The sequence below is a fragment of the Notolabrus celidotus genome, chromosome 10 (assembly GCF_009762535.1).
Source record: "Notolabrus celidotus isolate fNotCel1 chromosome 10, fNotCel1.pri, whole genome shotgun sequence".
In the NCBI taxonomy this organism is placed as follows: Eukaryota; Metazoa; Chordata; class Actinopteri; order Labriformes; family Labridae; genus Notolabrus; species Notolabrus celidotus.
The window spans coordinates 25,580,199-25,599,309 of NC_048281.1; the positions used below are offsets into that span (position 1 = coordinate 25,580,199).

The following is a 19,111-nucleotide window of genomic DNA, read 5'->3' on the forward strand; positions in this document are numbered from 1 at the left end:
GCTGTGGATTTTCAGCATGGGAAGTGTTCTGATCTCTACTATGTTTGAGTAGTATGGATGTATCCTGAATCAGCAGGCTCTGGTGTATGCAGGAAAAACAGTCCACGTGGAGAGCAAAAGCAGGTGGAACCCACAACACAGCAATCCAAAGCTTGATCCGTAAGGCAACTGGACTGTTAGACATTCTTGAAGACGTTTCATCTCTCCTCCGAAAAGGCTTCTTCAGTTCTGACCAGACTGGGGAAGAGCTTGAAGATATAAGCCTCTAACAGTCGTGGGTGTGTCCAGGTAGTCACAATAGGGTCCTAAGTAGGGTCCTTAGTTTAGTTCCTGGCAGTTGTTCTCCTATCACCTGACAGTCGCTCAGTACCTCCTGGAAGTCGTTAGCCTAGTTCCTGACAGTCGTTAAGGGTGGTGGGTCAGCTGTGGGTCGTTAGAGTCACATGATGTCTGGTGTGAGTATGGTCTTACTTGTTTTGACAGAGAATTCCAAACAGCATTGTATGTTGGAGACAAATGGTATCTTAGTCCACCACCTCTGTTAAGAGAAGAGTGTTCAAGCTTAACATAGATGGCTTCTTTGACCCCTCTTTCATACCAACGCTCTTCTCTGTTCAGGATCTGAAGCTTGATCTGAACTCCTCAAAGGAGTGTCCCTTGTCCTTGAGATGCAGATGTACGGCTGAGCAATGACATTCCAGCTCTCATTGGTGGTACTCAACGGAGGATTTATTTATTTGTATAAGCAAATTTCTTCATGCAAGTGCAGCATAGAGCCAGTTCCCCATCAAAAATAGCAACTTCGGTAACAAATCTGCTCAACTCTGATGTAAAAGTCAATCAGCCAATCAAAAGCTGACAGACTACCTGACATGCATCTGAATTGATCAGTCTGTCTTTTTAACAAACAACCATTTGAAAAGTTGTTGTCTTCTCTTGATGACAGACCTGACAACACATTGGAAATGCAGCCTCGGCTGGAAATCGTCTAACACTAACTGCTGGCTGCACTGGCTTCACTTACAAGTTGGCATCTGCTCCCAGAGGCACATACCACATAGTGTCATCAGAAGGTGATATACAGCGATTGCCAATGGGTTGTGAGATTGTGAAAAGTTCAGTAACTCATGTGTTGGTGTTTATTACATCTCCTCTCCTCCCTGTTCCTCCTCTACTCTGCCAATCTGGTGCACACAGTGCTGAAGGGGCTGCATTAGTCAACAGACTAAGGATCACAGTGCTATACCCCAGATTATCACATTAAATAACTATGACTAAACTTATGAAAATGAACACTGATAAATTCACATTTTGAAAACTTAACTACATGTTTGAGAAAAATTCATTATAGTTTGACCCATGGTCCGCTTTAAGATCTATACTGAAGCCAGTCAATGAACAAGTCAACAATAGGTGCATTTCAACCAAGAGTTCCGGGGTCTTTTAACCCCCAGAACTACTTTCCCTGGAACTAAAAGGTTCCTGTGCCCCCATTGTTGTCTGCATTTCAACCGCGAGCTGAAGTCCCAGGTAGATTGTGCAAATCAGGCCAGGAGAAAAAAAAATTCTATTAAAGAATATTTTGAAATCTTAATAAAAAAGCTAAACTAGTATGCATTCACAGGAACTCCCTCTGTGTTTCAACAACTGTGTAAACTCCACAAACACCGTTGTGTTCAACCAAAAGTCCCAGGACCTTTCAAAAAATACTACCCCCCCAAGCAGGGGCTTTTCAGGGGGGAGATTATCTACCCCTGAACAAAATTTAGACCCTGGTTCCTCCGGTCGAAACGCACGTAGTTCAGGGGTAAAGTCCCTGCAGTTGAAAAACGCCTAATTCAAATATTTGGGTTTTCAGTTTTTTGGAGCTGTCATGCCATCCTTCTTTTTTTACAGTCCATGTTTTACTTCAGAAAATTCACAACTTCTAAAATATGATGCCATACATTACTTTTAATTCTCCTGTTAGCATATAGCCAGGTGATGGGTTGGCGACCCATCCAGGGTGTACCCTGCCTTCCGCCCAAGGTTAGCTGGGATTGGCTCCAGCCCCCTGTGACCCCAAATGGGATAAGTGGTCACGATAATGGATGGATGGTATATAGACAGGATATCTCCAACAATACTCTTGCATATATTTGTTGTTGATGGGTAGTAGAGGTAGATTTGATGATAGTACTTTTAGATCCAAATATTTCAGCTTAAACACATTCGATCATTCAACCACTAGAGCTTACTCTAATAGCACAAAGGGTTTTTTATTTTTACCCAGAATGATGCACATAAGCTTTGGTCCATTTTTAGTCTAAGAAGTGAGCAACAACAAAATAAACAATAAAAACACAGTCCTCTATCGTGTCAAAACAGTGACATAGACCTCATAAAAAAAGCATGAATACCAAAAATATCAACACAGCCAGAGTGCATATCCTCATTTACCCTCACAGTTAAAGTCACAATGTTTCATTTTGTTATTGAATAAATTGACCATTCATGTTTTAAATCATTATAACATCTGCAACAATAACCAGAAGAATCAAAGCTGCTTTTGAACAATCCAGCCGACTCAGACCTTGTATTGGCCTTACAAATCCGAGCCTGGCTCTTAAATTAAAAACAGGCATTCATGCAGCACCCTGGATGATGTTTACCTCTTTGTGTTATTGCTGTGAAGGACATGGACATGTATTTTATTCTTGCCTTTGAAACCTCAAGGAATGAAGGCTCTCTGCAGCTCTAGACCTTAAGCTCTACTCTACCTTAGGTTTATACCAGTTGCGATATTGAACATTTCTTATATTTCAGTTCAAAACAACACCTGATAAAAAAAAAGCTACTGGATTATATCAGTCCTTACCCTCAAAGTGACATAGAGGTGAATCCTATTGATAGATGAGAATCACACAAATTTATTGAGTACGATGTTGAAGAAAAAGTGGTTAGGTTTCTTTTCATTGCAAATGTTTTGACGTGTCACAGTAGGAAAAACACAGGTATCAATAATGAAATGTTGATGGCTGTATCCCTTCTAGCTGGCTTAGTGTCACTGTCCAGTATTGTGCCAGTTCTTTATCTCTCTCTGACTATTGGGGACACATGAGTAGACCTGCAAGATGTGAAAAAATATGCAATGTGCGATTAAAGTATGGTGTTTAGTATTGCGACAACATTACAAAGTGAGATAAACAAACAAGAGTGCATATTTGCTATAACTCCGCTTCTGTCTTTCTGTGCTTACACGACACCTGTGTTTGCAGCATCTCCTCTCTGAATCCAAAATTAACCAAACAGCTTTTTTCCCCCACTAAACTGGCACCAACTAATCTACTGAAAGCTAATAGCAGCTAGCTTCAGCTTTGACTGCATCAGAGTCTCAGGCCTCCATCCTATTGGAAAATGTGAACACACTGAGCAAGGATTTATAGCTTCTGGATATGAAATGCAATTTTATTTACTGTGATAAATTCTGAATTTTGCGATGTGTTTATTGCAAATGCTCATATTGCAATAACAATGACATTGCGATTTATTGTGCAGCCGTTGCACAGAGCCAGTGTGATGCATGTGCTTTTTTAACAGTGACACGTCGAAACATCTGCTGTAAAAAAAGATCTCTTCAGATGGAAGTTTATTAACCGGACGTACTTTTTCCCAGTTTGCTTTATTCAAATTTCTTTTGAATCAGTATGTGGAAATACTCTGGATGGATTGTTTTCACTGCATGGCGTCAGTCCATACAAAGTGGGTTACATGCTCTACATACTGCTGGTTTCAAATGTCTTATCAAGCTTCACTGCTTTTTTAATTTGGGTTTGAAGCGCAGCGTCTGGAACGCGCTCTCCACCACTTTGGGCAGGTGGATCGGGTTCCTCTGCAGCCGCAGTCTGCTGCTCGTGGACCCGCTCTGGCTCTGGTTTTTCTTCTTCTTCTTTGTGGCTTTTTCATTGGCACAGTCATGAACCTCTTTCTGCTTGGAGTCTTCCGCGACCCGAGGAACCCGCAAGACCCAGTTGGAGTGGAGGTCGTGTTCAGCCGAGCTGGAGGCCACTGCATGAGAGAGGAGCAGAGGAGAAGAACCTGAGTGGAGCCAGTAGATTTCACATTAGGACTATCAGACCCAGACCCAGACGTATTGTCACTCAGGTCTGTTTTGAACTCTGCTCACTGGTTTGGATAATTTACTGGGCCACAATGCGCAAATGCAAGTCTGACTACCCCTGTGCTCATCCGTACTTGAACTTTGCCTACCCCATCCAACCAGTGGTGGAATACAAAAACACACAAGTTATGACGTGAGAGCACAGAAAAAAACAGATGCCAAAATATCTGCTTATGAAATAACTAAAGGTAATAAAAATGGCCTTGGGCATGAGAAAACAATCTTATTGAATATTAGCAGATCATTATGAGATCTCTCTCTTCATCTCCTCTATCTCGCCGCTGTAACGAGCTAAATACTGCGATGTGCTCTGCTCATAGTGGATTAAGAGGAGGTCAGACTAAGCCTTACCCTGTCTTGATGTGGGTCTTTGTTAATAATTTAACATAGAGTACGGTCTAGACCTGATCTGTTTGTAAAAGCGCCTTGAGATACCATTTGTTGTGATTTGGCTCTGTATAAATAAATAAAGATTGATTGATTGATTGATAAAAAGTTGCCTCTTGGAGTGTAGGTTAACTCAGGGGTTCCCAAACTTTACCATGCCAAGGCCCCCAAAAACAGCATTAGCTGTTGGCCGGGGACCCCCTTTGCAAACCTACAGACAATGCTTCAAAATATGTAAAGAAACATCAACTTTTAGAATGTATTTTATTACTTTTATTCATTTTCTATAATTATTACATTTGTTTAGCATAAGAAATTATTAACAAATGTGTTGTAAAAAAAAAATAATTATGAAAAGAATAAATAAAAATTAGATTCTATTTTTTTTCCTTTCCTCCAATTTGCTGAGGCCCCCCTAGCGCCCCCTGGCGGCCCCCCAGGGAGCCACGGCCCCCACTTTGAAAACCACTGAGTTAACTGATTCATACACATGTAAGCATTTTTTATATTGCACATAAGATAAGATATACTTTATTTAACAAAGTCAAGTAGATACATCTTAACCAAACTAAAACTACTTGTGTTGCAAAACATTTGTTTAATGTAACATTTATTAACATAAACTTCCCATGTAACAGAAGTAAGAAGCTAAGAAGTACTGATAAAAGTAAAATGCACAACATTCTCTGAACATTTTCATGTTAAAAGAAATATCAAACAGGTGTTGGAAATCACGACTGGAGTATTTCTTTATTTTCTTACTATTATAAAGTAGTAATGTCTACTTGCTGTACTCTAGGTGCACAAAACTCTCAGGTAAGTGATAGATATATCAGTCAAGCTTAGTTTGTACACACTTGTTCAGTCCTGGGAGGAGGTTTAATCAGGTAAGGTAAGTAGAGATTGTGCACCATGGATGTTTGGAGGTGCTTCATGCACAGTACTTAAATAAATATCGATCTCTAATCTCAGTTATTTCACAAGATGTTTAAGTGGAAAGCAAAACAGCAAGTAGTTACTCTTTGGGATCTAAGTATTAAGAATTGACTGTAAAAGATCAAGTTGTTCAGCTCCAAAATAAGAATATTGTGAAAAAGATCAAGTGTTTTTTTGTTTTAATTTAGATAATTATGGCCTAAATACCTCCTATATATTGGTCTAGTTCAGAACACCCAACCACATCATGAGGAGGTCTGCTGACTTGACAGTTGTCCAGAAGATGATCATGGACATCCGCCACATGGAAAGTAAGCCACAGAAGGTCATTGTTGAAAAGTCTGGCTGCTTGCAGAGTGCTGCATATTAATGGAAAGTTTACTGGAAGGGAAAAGTGTGGTGGGAAAATGTGCACAAGCAGCAGGGACGACTGCAGGCTTCAGATGATTGTCAAATTTAGTCCATTCAAGAACTTCGGAGAGCTTCACAAGGAGTGGACTGAGGCTGGTGTCATTGCATCTAGAGCCACCACACACAGACATCTTCAGGGGAGATGCTAAGGCTCCTGAATCAGAGGCAATGTCAGAAGTGTCTTACCTGGGCTAAGGAGAAAGGGAACTGGATTGTTGCTCAGTGGTCAAAAGTCTATTTATGAATTGAAAGTACATTTTGCATTTGGACATCAAGGTCCTACAGTCTCCAAAAGTCAGGAGGAAGAGAATCTAAGGTGTTTGAGACTTCCATCTGCTGACAAGCTTCATGGAGAAGCGTTTTTCCTCTCCCAGCAGGACTTAGCACCTGCCCACATCGCCAAAACTACGACCAAATGAGGAAGAGGAAGATGAGAAACACCCAAGAAACCCCAAAATACAGACCAGCTGGAGGCCACTATCAAAGGGACCTGGGCTTGAATAACACCTCAATAGGGTTACAGGCTGATCGCATCCATGCCACTCTGCAGTGATGCAGTAATTCATGGCAAAGGAGCCTCAACCCAGAGATTGAGTGAATATAATCATACTTTTTAGAACATTTCTTTATTTTAAATAATTTTTTGATAGAGAAAATATTCAAATAATTTCAGATACTGGTGCCAATACTGATTTTTTTTAATGAGGTATTAGCTTTAATCACCAAAGTAGAACAAAAGAAGACTATCAATATTTTATTTGATATCCGATGGAAAAAACTTTTTTACATTCTATTTTTATAGATAGATAGATAGATAGATAGATAGATAGATAGATAGATAGATAGATAGATAGATAGATAGATAGATAGATAGATAGATACTGTGGCATAGAAACATCCCCTTTTCCCCCTTTTTTTCCAATAATGACGGTCTTAAGTTTAGTAGGCTAAGCTTAAAGCCTATTTAGACCTTTAAACAGTACAAAGAACAGTTAATTGGATAGGGCTCAAATGTTTATTAATCACATTAAGTCACAGTTAGGGGCGTCATAGTGGGGGCAGAAGTGGGACTGACTACCTAGGGCCCAAGCGGGAAAGGGCCAGGGGCCCTTAATGGTCCTGAAATAACGTGTTTTCTAATATTCTTTTCTTTTCTTTTGTTTTAACTGCAAGAAGATAAATAAAATTGTCTGAATAAATAAACATACATTCAGAATTCTTTTCAGAATGTTTCAGAAAACAGAATGGTTTCGTCCGTCCCATTCCTGTCGACTAGATTGCTCTGTCAGCGGTCAGTTTCGGCTCCGTGAGATGCGCAACTCATGCCTAAAGTGGGGAATTGTCATATTTTCATAGCATCAAGTGTGGCTGAATCTGATTGGAAGTAAACTGTAGGTTTCTAGAGTTTTATTTGAACTCATGAGGTTAGATTATACCAAATAATGCACTCCTTGTTGTTATTCTATAAATCACTTGGCTTCAAATAATCTTGTTTAAAGAGGTGGACAGTCTGAAGGTAAATATTGTGCAGTTACATTTGGAGAAATTGTAAAAATATATATTGATATGTAGCTTAGATTTGAGTCAGTTTGAGTCAGGATAGTTTTAACATATATTTTTGTTTAATGCAAATAAACCAGTATTATTGCAGCAATGTTATATTTTGTAGTGTTGGCTGTGGTGATGGGGCCCCTTTGAGATATCTTTTCAGGGGGCCCAAGATTCCTGGCGACGCCCCTGGTCACAGCTACCATTACAATTTGAACTCACCTATGAAGTCTACATCCGCGTGCCCATCATCCATGTAAGGCTTCCGTTGAGGCTCACTGTCGCAGCTGGCTATGACCTCATCAAAGTACTGAAGTGTGCCCTCCTCGTCCGGGACTGGAGGCGCCTTGGGTTTGACTCTTGATATCTGCGTTTAAACAAAAATGGGAGAACATTTGCCTCGGATATTACCTTTCATATATTTTCTTAAACGAACTGGCTCTTACCGGTTCCTCATTTTGAGGCGGAGGGGGCGCGTGTTTCTTTTTGGAGGACACTGTGGCCTTGCTGTCGGCACTTTTCAAGTCACTCACGCTCTTTGTGTACTGCCGCCTCAAAGCCACGAGCGCTTCCAGGTACTCCAGGCAGTTCTGGTTCTGAGAGTAAAGCCATATCCGGTCCTCCTGCCTCTGATAATAGTACAAGGTCGACTCGATGCTCACGGTGCTTTTGCTCCGTTTTAAAGTTGAGCCCACGGCTGTCTGAGTTTTCTCTCCCACCACGAGCATGGAGGTGCTGCGGACCAGCCGGACGGTGCACGCGCTGTGGTAGTCCTGCTCTGACCGAAACCCATCACCCCCAGAATCACGCCCTCTGTGCCCAGGGTGGTTGGGACGGAAAACGTTATTAATCTTCCTGAACATACCTCTAAACTTTTAGGGTAACACGCTTATCCTTAAATTCCTCAGGTTGTGTGAGGCATTCGTCCATACTTTTCTATCAAAGTCCAACAATTCCCTTCTTGGAAAACAAACAAAGGACAAAAATGATCTGACCAAAGTTGTTTACAATGACCAGTCGCTGTCCATGGTGCTGAAACAACCAAATAGCTGCTACATTGTGCCACAAAGACCCACAGCAGGTCCGGATCCCTTGCCTAACATGCTCTCATCATGACTTTATTGTTATCGGATAGTGCTTGGCAATGTTGCTACAGCAACCTGACTGTAACTCTACACTTTGTGCTACCATTACAACAGAGCAACAGTCCTGTGTCAGATGTCCTGACTCATAACAACAAAAAGTACAGCCACTACTCCAACATACTCTGTGCATACTAGTTTATGTTTTTGTTTTTTTTAACTATTACTTCAAGTAAAGCAAGGCAAGGCAAGGCAAGGCAGCTTTATTCGTATAGTGCATTTCATTCACAAGGGCAACTCAATGTGCTTTACATTAAAACATAAAAAGCATTAGAAACATTCAGACAGGCATAAAAGAACACAATTAAAATGACAAATATAATAAAACAGAAAAGAAAAGGAAAATTAGAAATATATTAAAAATTACATTAAAACTTGAATTTAAAGTGAGTTAAAATGAGCTAAGATAGGAAGGCAGTGGCAAATACAAAAAAGTCTTAATCTTTCATTTAAAAGAGGTGAGACTTGGAGCGGACCTAAAGATGTGGTGCATAATGACTAAACGCTGCTTCACCATGTTTCGTTTTGAGTCTAGGGACTGAAAGCAGCCCAATACCTGATGACCTCAGAGGTCGAGGTGGTTCATAAAGTAGTAGCTGATCAGCAATGTATTTTGGGCCTAACCCATTCAGTGCTTTATAAACCATCAGCAGGATTTTAAAGTCTATTTTCTTTTACATAAAAACATCTCCTCTAATGTACAAGAGATTGGATTTATGGCTCTTTGAAGGGAACCGGATCTTGAGGAGCCGTTCGTCTCAAAGAGCCGTTCAAAAGACTGGCTCTTTGGCTCATTGTTATGTTTATTTATTTTTTGGAAGTCAACCAGGGGTAACTTGTTTTTATCAAGGAAACAATCACTGGTAGCAGTTATATGATTCGATTTGGATCAGAATAATTCAAACTTACACATCACACCAATATAAATACTCTATTGGTGGGAATTATTCTGAAATATTGATTAGAATTTCATTTGGCATTTTAAACATTCAATAAGATGTTGCCATATCCCCATGCTTCAACAGTGAGATCACTATTTTGAATTTTCCCTCACCAAAAAACTTTGTGGCACTATAAAAACTACACAGGCTACAGATAACTTCCATGCAAAACAACTTTAATGTAAAATTTTAAACAAATTAAATAAATGTCTTCACTCCAGTCAGCGGTGCTGACTTATTTCCTCCCCTAAGTTAGCTGAGAATATATAGGCGCGCTCACGTGCATGGAGTGTGCTGTGGACAACTCATACTCGGAGATAGCATTGGTCGTTCACATGAAGGCAGTGTGACAACTCAGACTCATGGGGCACGCAGGTGACACGTGAAGGCAGCGTGGGCATTCTGCATATAAAAACGGCTCGCAACTGCGGTTCGGTTCTCATTGTTCACTTAACCCTCCTGTTATGTTCGTTTCTCTGGAACAGCAATACTGTTCCTGGGTCAAATTGACCCGGGGCATATTCAATTATCCAAAAGGGTCAGAACCCCCAAAAATACCATACACATTAATTTTCAACTCCATTACTAAACATTTAAACCAAGATTTAGTCCATTGGTGTTCTTGAATTCTCACAGATCATGGTTCAATGAGGATAACTCACTCGTTTTTCATTAACATTAATGTTAAAACTATTTTTAATGTACATTGGAAAGACTTAAATATAAATACAATAGACTTACATGACAAAGATTTTTGTTTATTTTATTTTGCTTTTTTTTTTTTTTTTATGAAGTGATGTTAATAAATTAACACGACACCTCTTTTGTCACATGCTGCCCAGATTTTTATGCTGCATTTAGCTGGTTTGGAAGGCATGTATTACCTAAAATAGACTTTTAAAAGGGTCAATTTGACCCGCAACACAACAGGAGGGTTAAAAGAGCCGTTCAAAAGACTGACTCGTTCGCAAATGTCACATCTCCTCTAATGTACATGAATTATAAGATGTAGTCAAAATAAATATGATGGATGGCTCCAACTTTGACTTTCTGGAGGCACCCTACATGACAATGTGCAAAAAACAAAACTTTTTATTCAGTTTCTTGAGCTGCATGTAACAAACTTGATAACGTTATGTGTTGTAAACTTCTACCCAGGTTTCTTCACCTAATTAATAATACAACATGTTCTCTCATGTTTCAAAGACTCTCATTGTTGGGCTTCCCCGCTGCAAGAGGAGGAAGTCTGATTACAAGGGGCTTAACCGCGATTCATACATGCAGACAAGGAGTCATAAATAAAGCCTGGAAGTTTCCATCACTCTCACCAGGTAACTGATTTAGATCTCTCCTTGGTTTGCCAGGAGGAGATTAATGCAGGAGTTTTTATCACAGAGGAATCCAGTCAGGAGGGAAAAAATTAATTACTAGGGAACTAGACTCAGGGAAAGTCACTTTCACAGTTCAGTGTATTTGCAATCATGGCAAATTTAAGGCATAGTTTCATGACAACATGACATGAAATCACACTTCTGTAGAATAACAAGTGAAGGAAAGCTTCAAACCTGTGCCCTCAACACAGAAAGCAAGAATATTAAAACAGGAACAAATATCTGAAAAAGTTTCACTTTCCTGATATTTTGATCAAATCGTTGATAGCTTCCTCTTTTGTTTGTTCCACACCTGTTTCATTTACACGAAAACAAGACATCTGTGGTTTTGTAAGTTATTTCAGATGCACAAGAAAGTAATACCTGACTTTTCTCTTTATTTGTGAAAAAGAAACTTAGCAGAACATTACTGTGTAAGGCAGTACAATAGATAGAGGTAAAGAAAATAGAAGGCCAACCAATCTCATCCTTTATCATAAGATATTAATGTTCCAGATAGTTCTGTAGAGTTTATTCTTAATTAAAACAGCTGTAACTTTACTTCTGTGGAAATGGGAACAGAAAACTACCTGTCATTTCAACTTCCTCTTCACGTGTTATAAGACTACCAGGTGATCCTCACACATGAGTGCACACTCTTACTCATGCAGACCCTGAAACAAATAAAGCTTTCACATTTTGTAACCAGTATCGATACAAAAATGCAATATTTTTCAGAAAAGCGTATTCTCCTACCGTGATAAAGACTGCAGAAGGACACTCATCCCCCGAAGGTGAAGGCTGGCTGAGAGACTGTGATTCAAGCCTAAGGTAGGAATATGTTTGTGACTGAGGAGTATGATTTATTTACGATTGTAGGATAAGGTACGGTGCTGCCTTTTAAATTCATATTTTTCTGTTTGGGGATCAATACGTTGACCTCCTTATACAGAAAACAGATCATGAGTATGATCATCCAGGTACAATTGAAACTTCTGTCTAAGAGCATTCTCTCATAAATACCATTGCTGTGTTTTTTGTGCTCCATATTTATATTGAATTGAATGTATTTTAGATGAATCTAGTATACAGGCTTATCAAAAGAGAGCTACTTCAAACTATCTGAGGCTGGTGTGTGACATCGATCCATGCATTATGCAGTGTTTGTCCTATTCAGAAATAAAATGTGACAAATATATCTATAGAAGTGTGGCACAAAGTTATACATATTTTTCTTGAGGAAGGATTTCCATTTCATGACAGTTCACCTCAATTAGGAGGGAAAATGTCATTTTTACTCCCCTGCATTTATCAGATGGCTGCAGCTACTTATTGTATACTAGGCAAGGCAAGGCAGCTTTATTTGTATAGCGCATTTCATACACGAGGGCAACTCAATGTGCTTTACATTAAAAGATTAAAAGCATTGGAATCATTCAGAAAAGCATAAACGAACACAATTAAAATGACAAATATAATAAAACACAAAGGAAAAGGAAAATTAGAAATATATTAAAAATTACATTAAAATTTTTATTTAAAGTGAGTTAAAATAAGCGTAGATAGGAAGGCAGTGGCAAATAAGAAAGTCTTAATCTTTGATTTAAAAGAGGTGAGAGTTGGAGCGAACCTACTCGTACTATTTATGGAAATAAGGCACATATAGAGAGTTTTTAAAAAGAACTGCACCAAAGCTTGAAATTCAGTAACATTTCTGGCATTCAAATCCCACAAAAAAATCTGTATTTTGCAAATGAATTAAAATTTCCTTAAAGCTCCTGTAAGGATTTTTAGGTTTGAGTTGATTTTGGTACCCCTTGTGGACAAAGCAGTACCAATTCTCTCTCTTCTGAATTGGTCTAGTGTACATTATAGTAGTGTTCTCTAACAAAAAAACCCAATATATATCACTTTGCATTATTTCAATACTTAACTATATCACTCATCACAAATCTTTGCTGTGGAAGATGTAAAAAAAAAAAGGCGATTTTGGTTGTCTGCACGTGATCCAATTGAGTGACACCTACCTCCTGCCAGTTTTAAACATAACAAATAACAATGTAGAAAAGTCAGTGGTTATGCTGATGGCTTGGTTTGCTATTGTAGGTCATTAAGAGGCATCAGTATTCATTTCCATGTATATAATACCCGGCCAGAAATTCACACAGGAGCTGTAAAGCTTTTGTTTTAGAACTTAGTGTTTTCTTCTTTCTGTCACCGTTATTATTTCTTGACTCCTCATATTTGATTTGTTACCCTTGAAAGGGCCCAAACCACAGATTGTGAAACAGTGGACTAAAAAATAGTTGTTAAGAAGCTAACATTAGCTTCACCGTTACCAGCATTAACACCATCTTATAATGTCAATATATTACAATCACAGGAGACTTCCGTACCATAATACAGTTTACTGATGATACTGTTGTATACGATTGTAGTTTTTAAACTTGGTAGAATTTAAAGAGCTGCACTTGAATTATGTTTATTATTTTGATATCATGGTAATTTACTATTTGTACTTGATGGAAGTACAAGTACAAGTTTTGACTAGTAATTTATTTTAAACTAGTCCCTGAATAGTTGTGTTGAGACATTAAAGCTCCTGTGAAGAACTTTTAACTTTGTGTTGATTTTGGCGCCCGCTGTGGACAAAGCAGTAAATTATATCTTTGTGGACTTTGTCTCGCACATGTGTTAATCCTGTTTTCTGGATAACAACCAAAACTCATCCTCCTTAAAAGTCAGATTTATCCCTTATTATGAATTTTTGCATTGGAAATATTTATTACATTATATTTATAGATTTTTGCAGCGTGGACTTCAGCTGACACCTACCCAGCAGCAGCATTAACAGGCACTAATGATATTTATAGAAAGCCATCACTGTTTATTTCTGTCTGTTTTATAACCAGCTGAAAACTCCTTACAAGAGCTTTAAGTCTAGTTACATCTTGTTTTGTAAATTAATGATAGGCAGTATGTTTCATAACTTGCACGACAGCCTCTAAGTATACTCTCTGTTGCAGCCATGCTTTGCGAGGGCAGACTGTTGAGCATGACCTACGGTGAATTGGATCTGGATCCCCTCTGTCCTCAGCAGACTCTCCAGAGTACTTACAGGCTGCCAAGAGCAGCTGCTACCTTCATACCCGGCCCCACCAGACACACTCCAATCGCTCATCATGTCTCCCCTGAGCAGACAGGTCCTCCATCGGAAGAGTTGTACATTTCTCCGCTGCAGTCTTTGGATTTCAACAGACAGATCTCTGCAGAGATTGAGATCCCCGCTCAGGCTTATTCAGGTGCCGATTCTCCATTTTTGGTTCCCTCTTTCTGTCAGAGCTTCTGCCAAAACTACAGCGACCTCCATATTGGGGGTGACCATGTTTTGCCTCTCTCTGCCAACGATGGTGATCCCCGTGTTGGCAATGATGCCCAGGCTGTGGGCCCCTTCCTCCAGTCATGTGACGTCCTCCCAGCTGTGGAGGAATCTCCCCCAGGAAAGACACCGCAGACTGGACTTCTGCACCCACTTAGAGGAGGCTCAAACCGCTGGAGACAAGGAAGCAACCGTGATAGGAGTTTCATGTTCCACGGACGGGAAGGTCCATTCTCCAACTCTCTTCTGAACCATTACCTGGAACAGAAAATCCTGGATTTATACCAGCAGTACATGATGGAGAATATGGCCAGAGAAAAACCTGGCTCAGGTTCTGAAACAGGTCCTGTTTGCCCCTTGCTGGGCTCAGAGCTGGTTTTGACAAGCCTGGACCAGATCACATTGCAGCTGAGTCGAGAGGGAAACCTGGAGGCTGGTCTGGCCAAGGACATGGTCCTGAGCTGCCTGTTGCGGGTGGCGGGTGACATGCAGTCAAGTGAGATCAGCACTCCTTTTCTGCAGATTTCAAATGAAGCATCCAGGGAGCAGCTCGGGGAGGATAAAGAGGAGTAACCCTTGTGTCAAAGCACTTACTCATCCAATTCTGCCTTTTATTTTTAGCTTTATTACTATTAAACAAGAGGACCCTGAAAACCACATTCATGTATGTCTATCTTTTAGAAGCTGTAGTGGATGACTTTGAAAGAATGTTCTTTATGCATTTAAAGGAAGTTTGTGCAGGATGTATGTATCATAATTTTAAAATGTAGTCATTCAGGTGATGGTTGAGCATATTCATGAGTTGGGGTTGTACAGTTTTGATTCTCTAAAGGACAATAAACACAGGAAGTGAAAACAGAAACTATTCTTTCCTCTTTTTTGGCCTCATTTCTAAACAAAGGGTTGAGGTTTTGTCTCACCCTGTTGGGATTCTAGTTGGCATAACCACGACTAACTACATTATCCTTTACTTCACTTACAGGATATGTTTCCATTGGTTAATTTTATTGTTGGTTCTTACTGTAGAAAAACATTATTTTGGTCTTGTATAGATTGAAAGAGGTCAACAGAGGTAGAAAAAAATGCAGCAGAAGATATATTTTATTTTAAACTCTAACACCCTGCTTCTTATAAAACTTTAAAAAAATATATTCATCTCCACAGAGCTGCTTAGGAAATGACTTCTTCAATTACCAGTAGACAAAATTTAAAAGAAGTATTAATGTTTCTTGGAAAATTATCAGTCAGGCCTTTAGAGAATAAAGGCCTTCTTACAATTTCCTTCAACCTTTACAGATAAAAGTTGTACTTTCATTGATCCTTTTGATTCAGGTTGAAAGTTCAATGATTTCTTTTCTCCAATTGGAATATTTTTCTTTTTCAGAAAGCAAGTTCACAGAGATTACCCATTAAATAATAAAAAGTTCTCTTCCATCTTTTAGTAACTTTGATGTCTGCCTGAGGGAGTTGAATGATATTAAATTGGAGTTAAAAAATCTGCTCCAGGTCATGACAAGATTTGCACCTCCCCAATCAAAGAAGTCCTGACTCCAATTTTGAGCTTTTAACCATGGAAACTTGCATCAGACTTTCTCACTTAGAGAGACGTTACTGTGCATTGAAGACTGCAGATCTGCAAACTATCTAATCTAATCATCTAAACTCCAATATCGCAATGATGTGCAAAGATTTTGGTAATAACAGTGTAGTATGGCATAATATGAAAACTAGCATGGTAATGTGTACAACCTAAATAAAGCATGACAAGTCAATCAGTGTGTTTATAATGCTCAATGAACAGGAAGATCTTGAATTAATATTCTTCATCAGTCCAGACACTTTAAACAGGTTTTTTGTAAGTGATTATCAAATCATGTTCTATGTAATAATCAGCAGATCAATATTATCACTTCAATAGTCTTAATACTTATTACAAACTGTAAAATAATGCACATTACAATACCCTTAATGAAAAAGTCTTGCTTTGTATTTTTGGACTCAAAATAATTGAGTTACCAAATTTGGTGTACCACAAAGATCCACATTAGGACCTTTTGTATTTTTTATTTTGCTACATTCATGAAGCTTTTTGTAAAGGACGGCAACCTCTAATTATTTTCACCAGAGAGCAAAATTTGAATATTACCAATTCCATTAAGATCCTGTGAGGAGTTTTGTTCTGTTTTTGTTTGGAACAAAAGTCTAATCACCATTAAAACTATTACTTTGTCTGTAAATTCAAACATCTTACAGACTTTACCAACGTGACACTTTAAAATGATTTTCCTTTTTTTTTTAAAGCTCCTATGAGGAACTTCCAGTTTGTTGTGATTTTCACACCCCCTGTGGACAAAGTGTGGTTATGTCTCTTTAATGACCTCGTGTCATGCATATGGAAGTAGTGTTTTATAGCAAAGTAGCTTATCCTGCCTATTTTCTCACAGTTAAATGTATCACTTAAGCCCTTTTCCATGCACAAGTTCCTCAGAACTTTCTGAAATTACTTGAGTGAGCAGCCACATTTTTCAACCTGACTTCACCCGAAATATTTCCTACTAGCACCCTGGTATAATTTAGGGGTAAAGCCAGGGTTAGCTAATGTGAGAATGCAACAGGAAATCTTCAGGAAAACATTCTAATTCTGTCATGGGACAAGTGTGAACGTAGCTCTTTATATTTTCTAGAAAATGTCTCGATTGAATGTCTGAAAACAGCTTTATTGAAAATTTATCCTGTGGAAGATATAAACAAAGTATTTTTCCGCAGCATACTATTTATCACCTTGTTTGACACCTACCCTGCAGCAGCTGTCTCAGACATTAAAAAATGACTATATGGAAATAATCAGTCTTGTTGATTATGGTCTTGTTTGCTTTTGTAGGTCATTTAGAGGCAGCAGTATCAATTTTAGTTTGTTTCACTACCAACTAAAATCTCCTCACAGTAGCTTTAAACCTCAGTGTTTACCTTATTGGTATGTGTATCATTTCTCCTCTATCTTTCATTTAGTTTATCACAGGGCTCTTCCACACCCTCATACATATTGCATTTCATTGCTTTGTGTCCGTGTGTGTGTGTGTGTGTGTGTGTGTGTGTGTGTGTGTGTGTGTGTGTGTGTGTGTGTGTCTGTCTGTGTCCTTGTGTTTCTTCAAAACACCAAAAACAATCCCTTCATATCATTCATTTTAACAGATAACACAATAGAGTGTCATAATAAAAGCTATGACTTTACATGTACATTTGATATGCAGAAACATTAAGTACATACAAACGCACTTGTTGAATTGTGTAATCGGATGCTGCCCTGCCACTGATGAAGTCATCATTAATGACATCGTGCAAATTCTGCAGTGTTACACACAGTCACAAGGGGGAAGCATTACCACCTCACCTATTAACCCCAATGACTTTGACACACATCTACTCTTTTTTTTGCCAGTCTTCTTCCTCCTCCTGCTCCTCCTATCCCCTCTCTCACCCTTCATCTATCCATCCACATAATGCTTCCTATCATCTGCACTGTCCTGCTGCTAATCTATGATGTCATCAGGACAGGGCAGTAAATCTGCAGCGCACAGGCTGTCACGCGCAGCAACTGTTTGTGACACTGGTTCCTGTCATGGGTAAACAAAATACAAGTTAGAGGTAAGTTCAATACATTGTGTGATTTATTTTTGTGATTTATAGATGGACAACAAAAGAAAATCTCAAACTGACAAATTTGCACACACAAGTGACATGTTATTTTTCACGTTTCCTCTTCTTCAAAGAGCTTTGAAAGCCCCGCGACTCATTTCCAGCCCAGTGCAGCCGTGGCCTTCTGAGCCCAGCGTTTGATCAGCTTCCTTGTTTCCTGTCCAAACACAGAGCCACAGGAGGAAAGCGCTGTTTACCAAGCCGAGCGCTGCAGTCCGAGAGCCCTGTGAAGTCTCAAGGCCGCAGAGACACATGTTTGGTATTTCTGCCTCTATCCGGATTCAACATCCCAGGTACATGTTAAAGGAACCGAATCCTTGCAGACCTAAACAAAAACACACTCACACATAAATATGATTCAGCCAATGTCAGGACCAGCATATTCAAACAAACTGATTTCCACAGACCTTGAGAAAATGAAAAACAGACCTCTTGTTCCAGCACAGGTTGAGAATTGTTTAAAAGGCTGAAGGTAAAGCTACACTGCGGTCTCTTCATATTTGTTTGCAAACCCTGGACTTTCCCAAATCACACAAATCTAGCAAATTATTTATCCTTCTTGCTAATAAAAACCTAACTAAATTATACGTATTTAAGTACTAGTGCTGTCTTAACAGAAGGGCAAAGAGTTTTGAAATTTTCTGTAATTAGAGCTTTTCTCTAAAGAAAAAGTGAAACTGAAAAATGAAGGATAAGCCCTGAAATAAGAGCAGGGACACAGACTGATAAAAGTGATTTAAAAATGTAAAAAAAGAGAGAAAACACTTCTCTCATGGTCTGTCCATGAAACTAACTGGGAGGTTGAAGTGTTGGAGTGTCTTTCAGAGGTTCATAAAGTAATTTCCTTGTCACAAAGAGCTTTTAACATGGAGGGCGGTAAAGGCAAGGCCGCAAGATTTCATATCAAAGCCAAGGTCCCACATACACTCTCACTATTGTGGCTTTAATCCTCTGTAGCACTCTGCTGCTTGCCTTTATTTAAAAAGCTTTTAGTATGAACCTTGTTAATTGGAACAGTCGCGTACTGTTTACTTATATTTTTTTCTTGCTTTGTGGCTGCTTGATTTAAAAAACCTTTATTGCTGTCTTCCAAGGCCTACTGACAGTCAAGATGCTTTGAGCTCTATACAGGGTTAGACATT

General features: G+C 39.1%; 2 protein-coding genes across 2 annotated transcripts; one reads left to right on the forward strand and one right to left on the reverse strand.

Moving 5' to 3' along the window:
• Nucleotides 1-2,889: 2,889 nt before the first annotated feature.
• Nucleotides 2,890-8,590, reverse strand: LOC117819709 (uncharacterized protein C13orf42). The gene is made up of 3 exons (XM_034693129.1): nucleotides 7,888-8,590; nucleotides 7,664-7,808; nucleotides 2,890-4,047 (listed from the first exon to the last, which is right to left on the reverse strand). The coding sequence occupies exons 1-3, from the start codon at nucleotides 8,302-8,304 to the stop codon at nucleotides 3,791-3,793; spliced, it is 819 nt and encodes a 272-aa protein (XP_034549020.1). The 5' UTR covers nucleotides 8,305-8,590; the 3' UTR covers nucleotides 2,890-3,790.
• A 2,140-nt stretch (nucleotides 8,591-10,730) lies between these two features.
• LOC117819707 (protein CXorf21) lies at nucleotides 10,731-15,135 on the forward strand. Its single transcript, XM_034693128.1, has 3 exons — nucleotides 10,731-10,855; nucleotides 11,633-11,725; nucleotides 13,921-15,135. Exon 3 carries the CDS (start codon nucleotides 13,923-13,925, stop codon nucleotides 14,844-14,846), a length of 924 nt encoding a protein of 307 aa, XP_034549019.1. The 5' UTR covers nucleotides 10,731-10,855; nucleotides 11,633-11,725; nucleotides 13,921-13,922; the 3' UTR covers nucleotides 14,847-15,135.
• The last annotated feature ends 3,976 nt before the right edge of the window (nucleotides 15,136-19,111 follow it).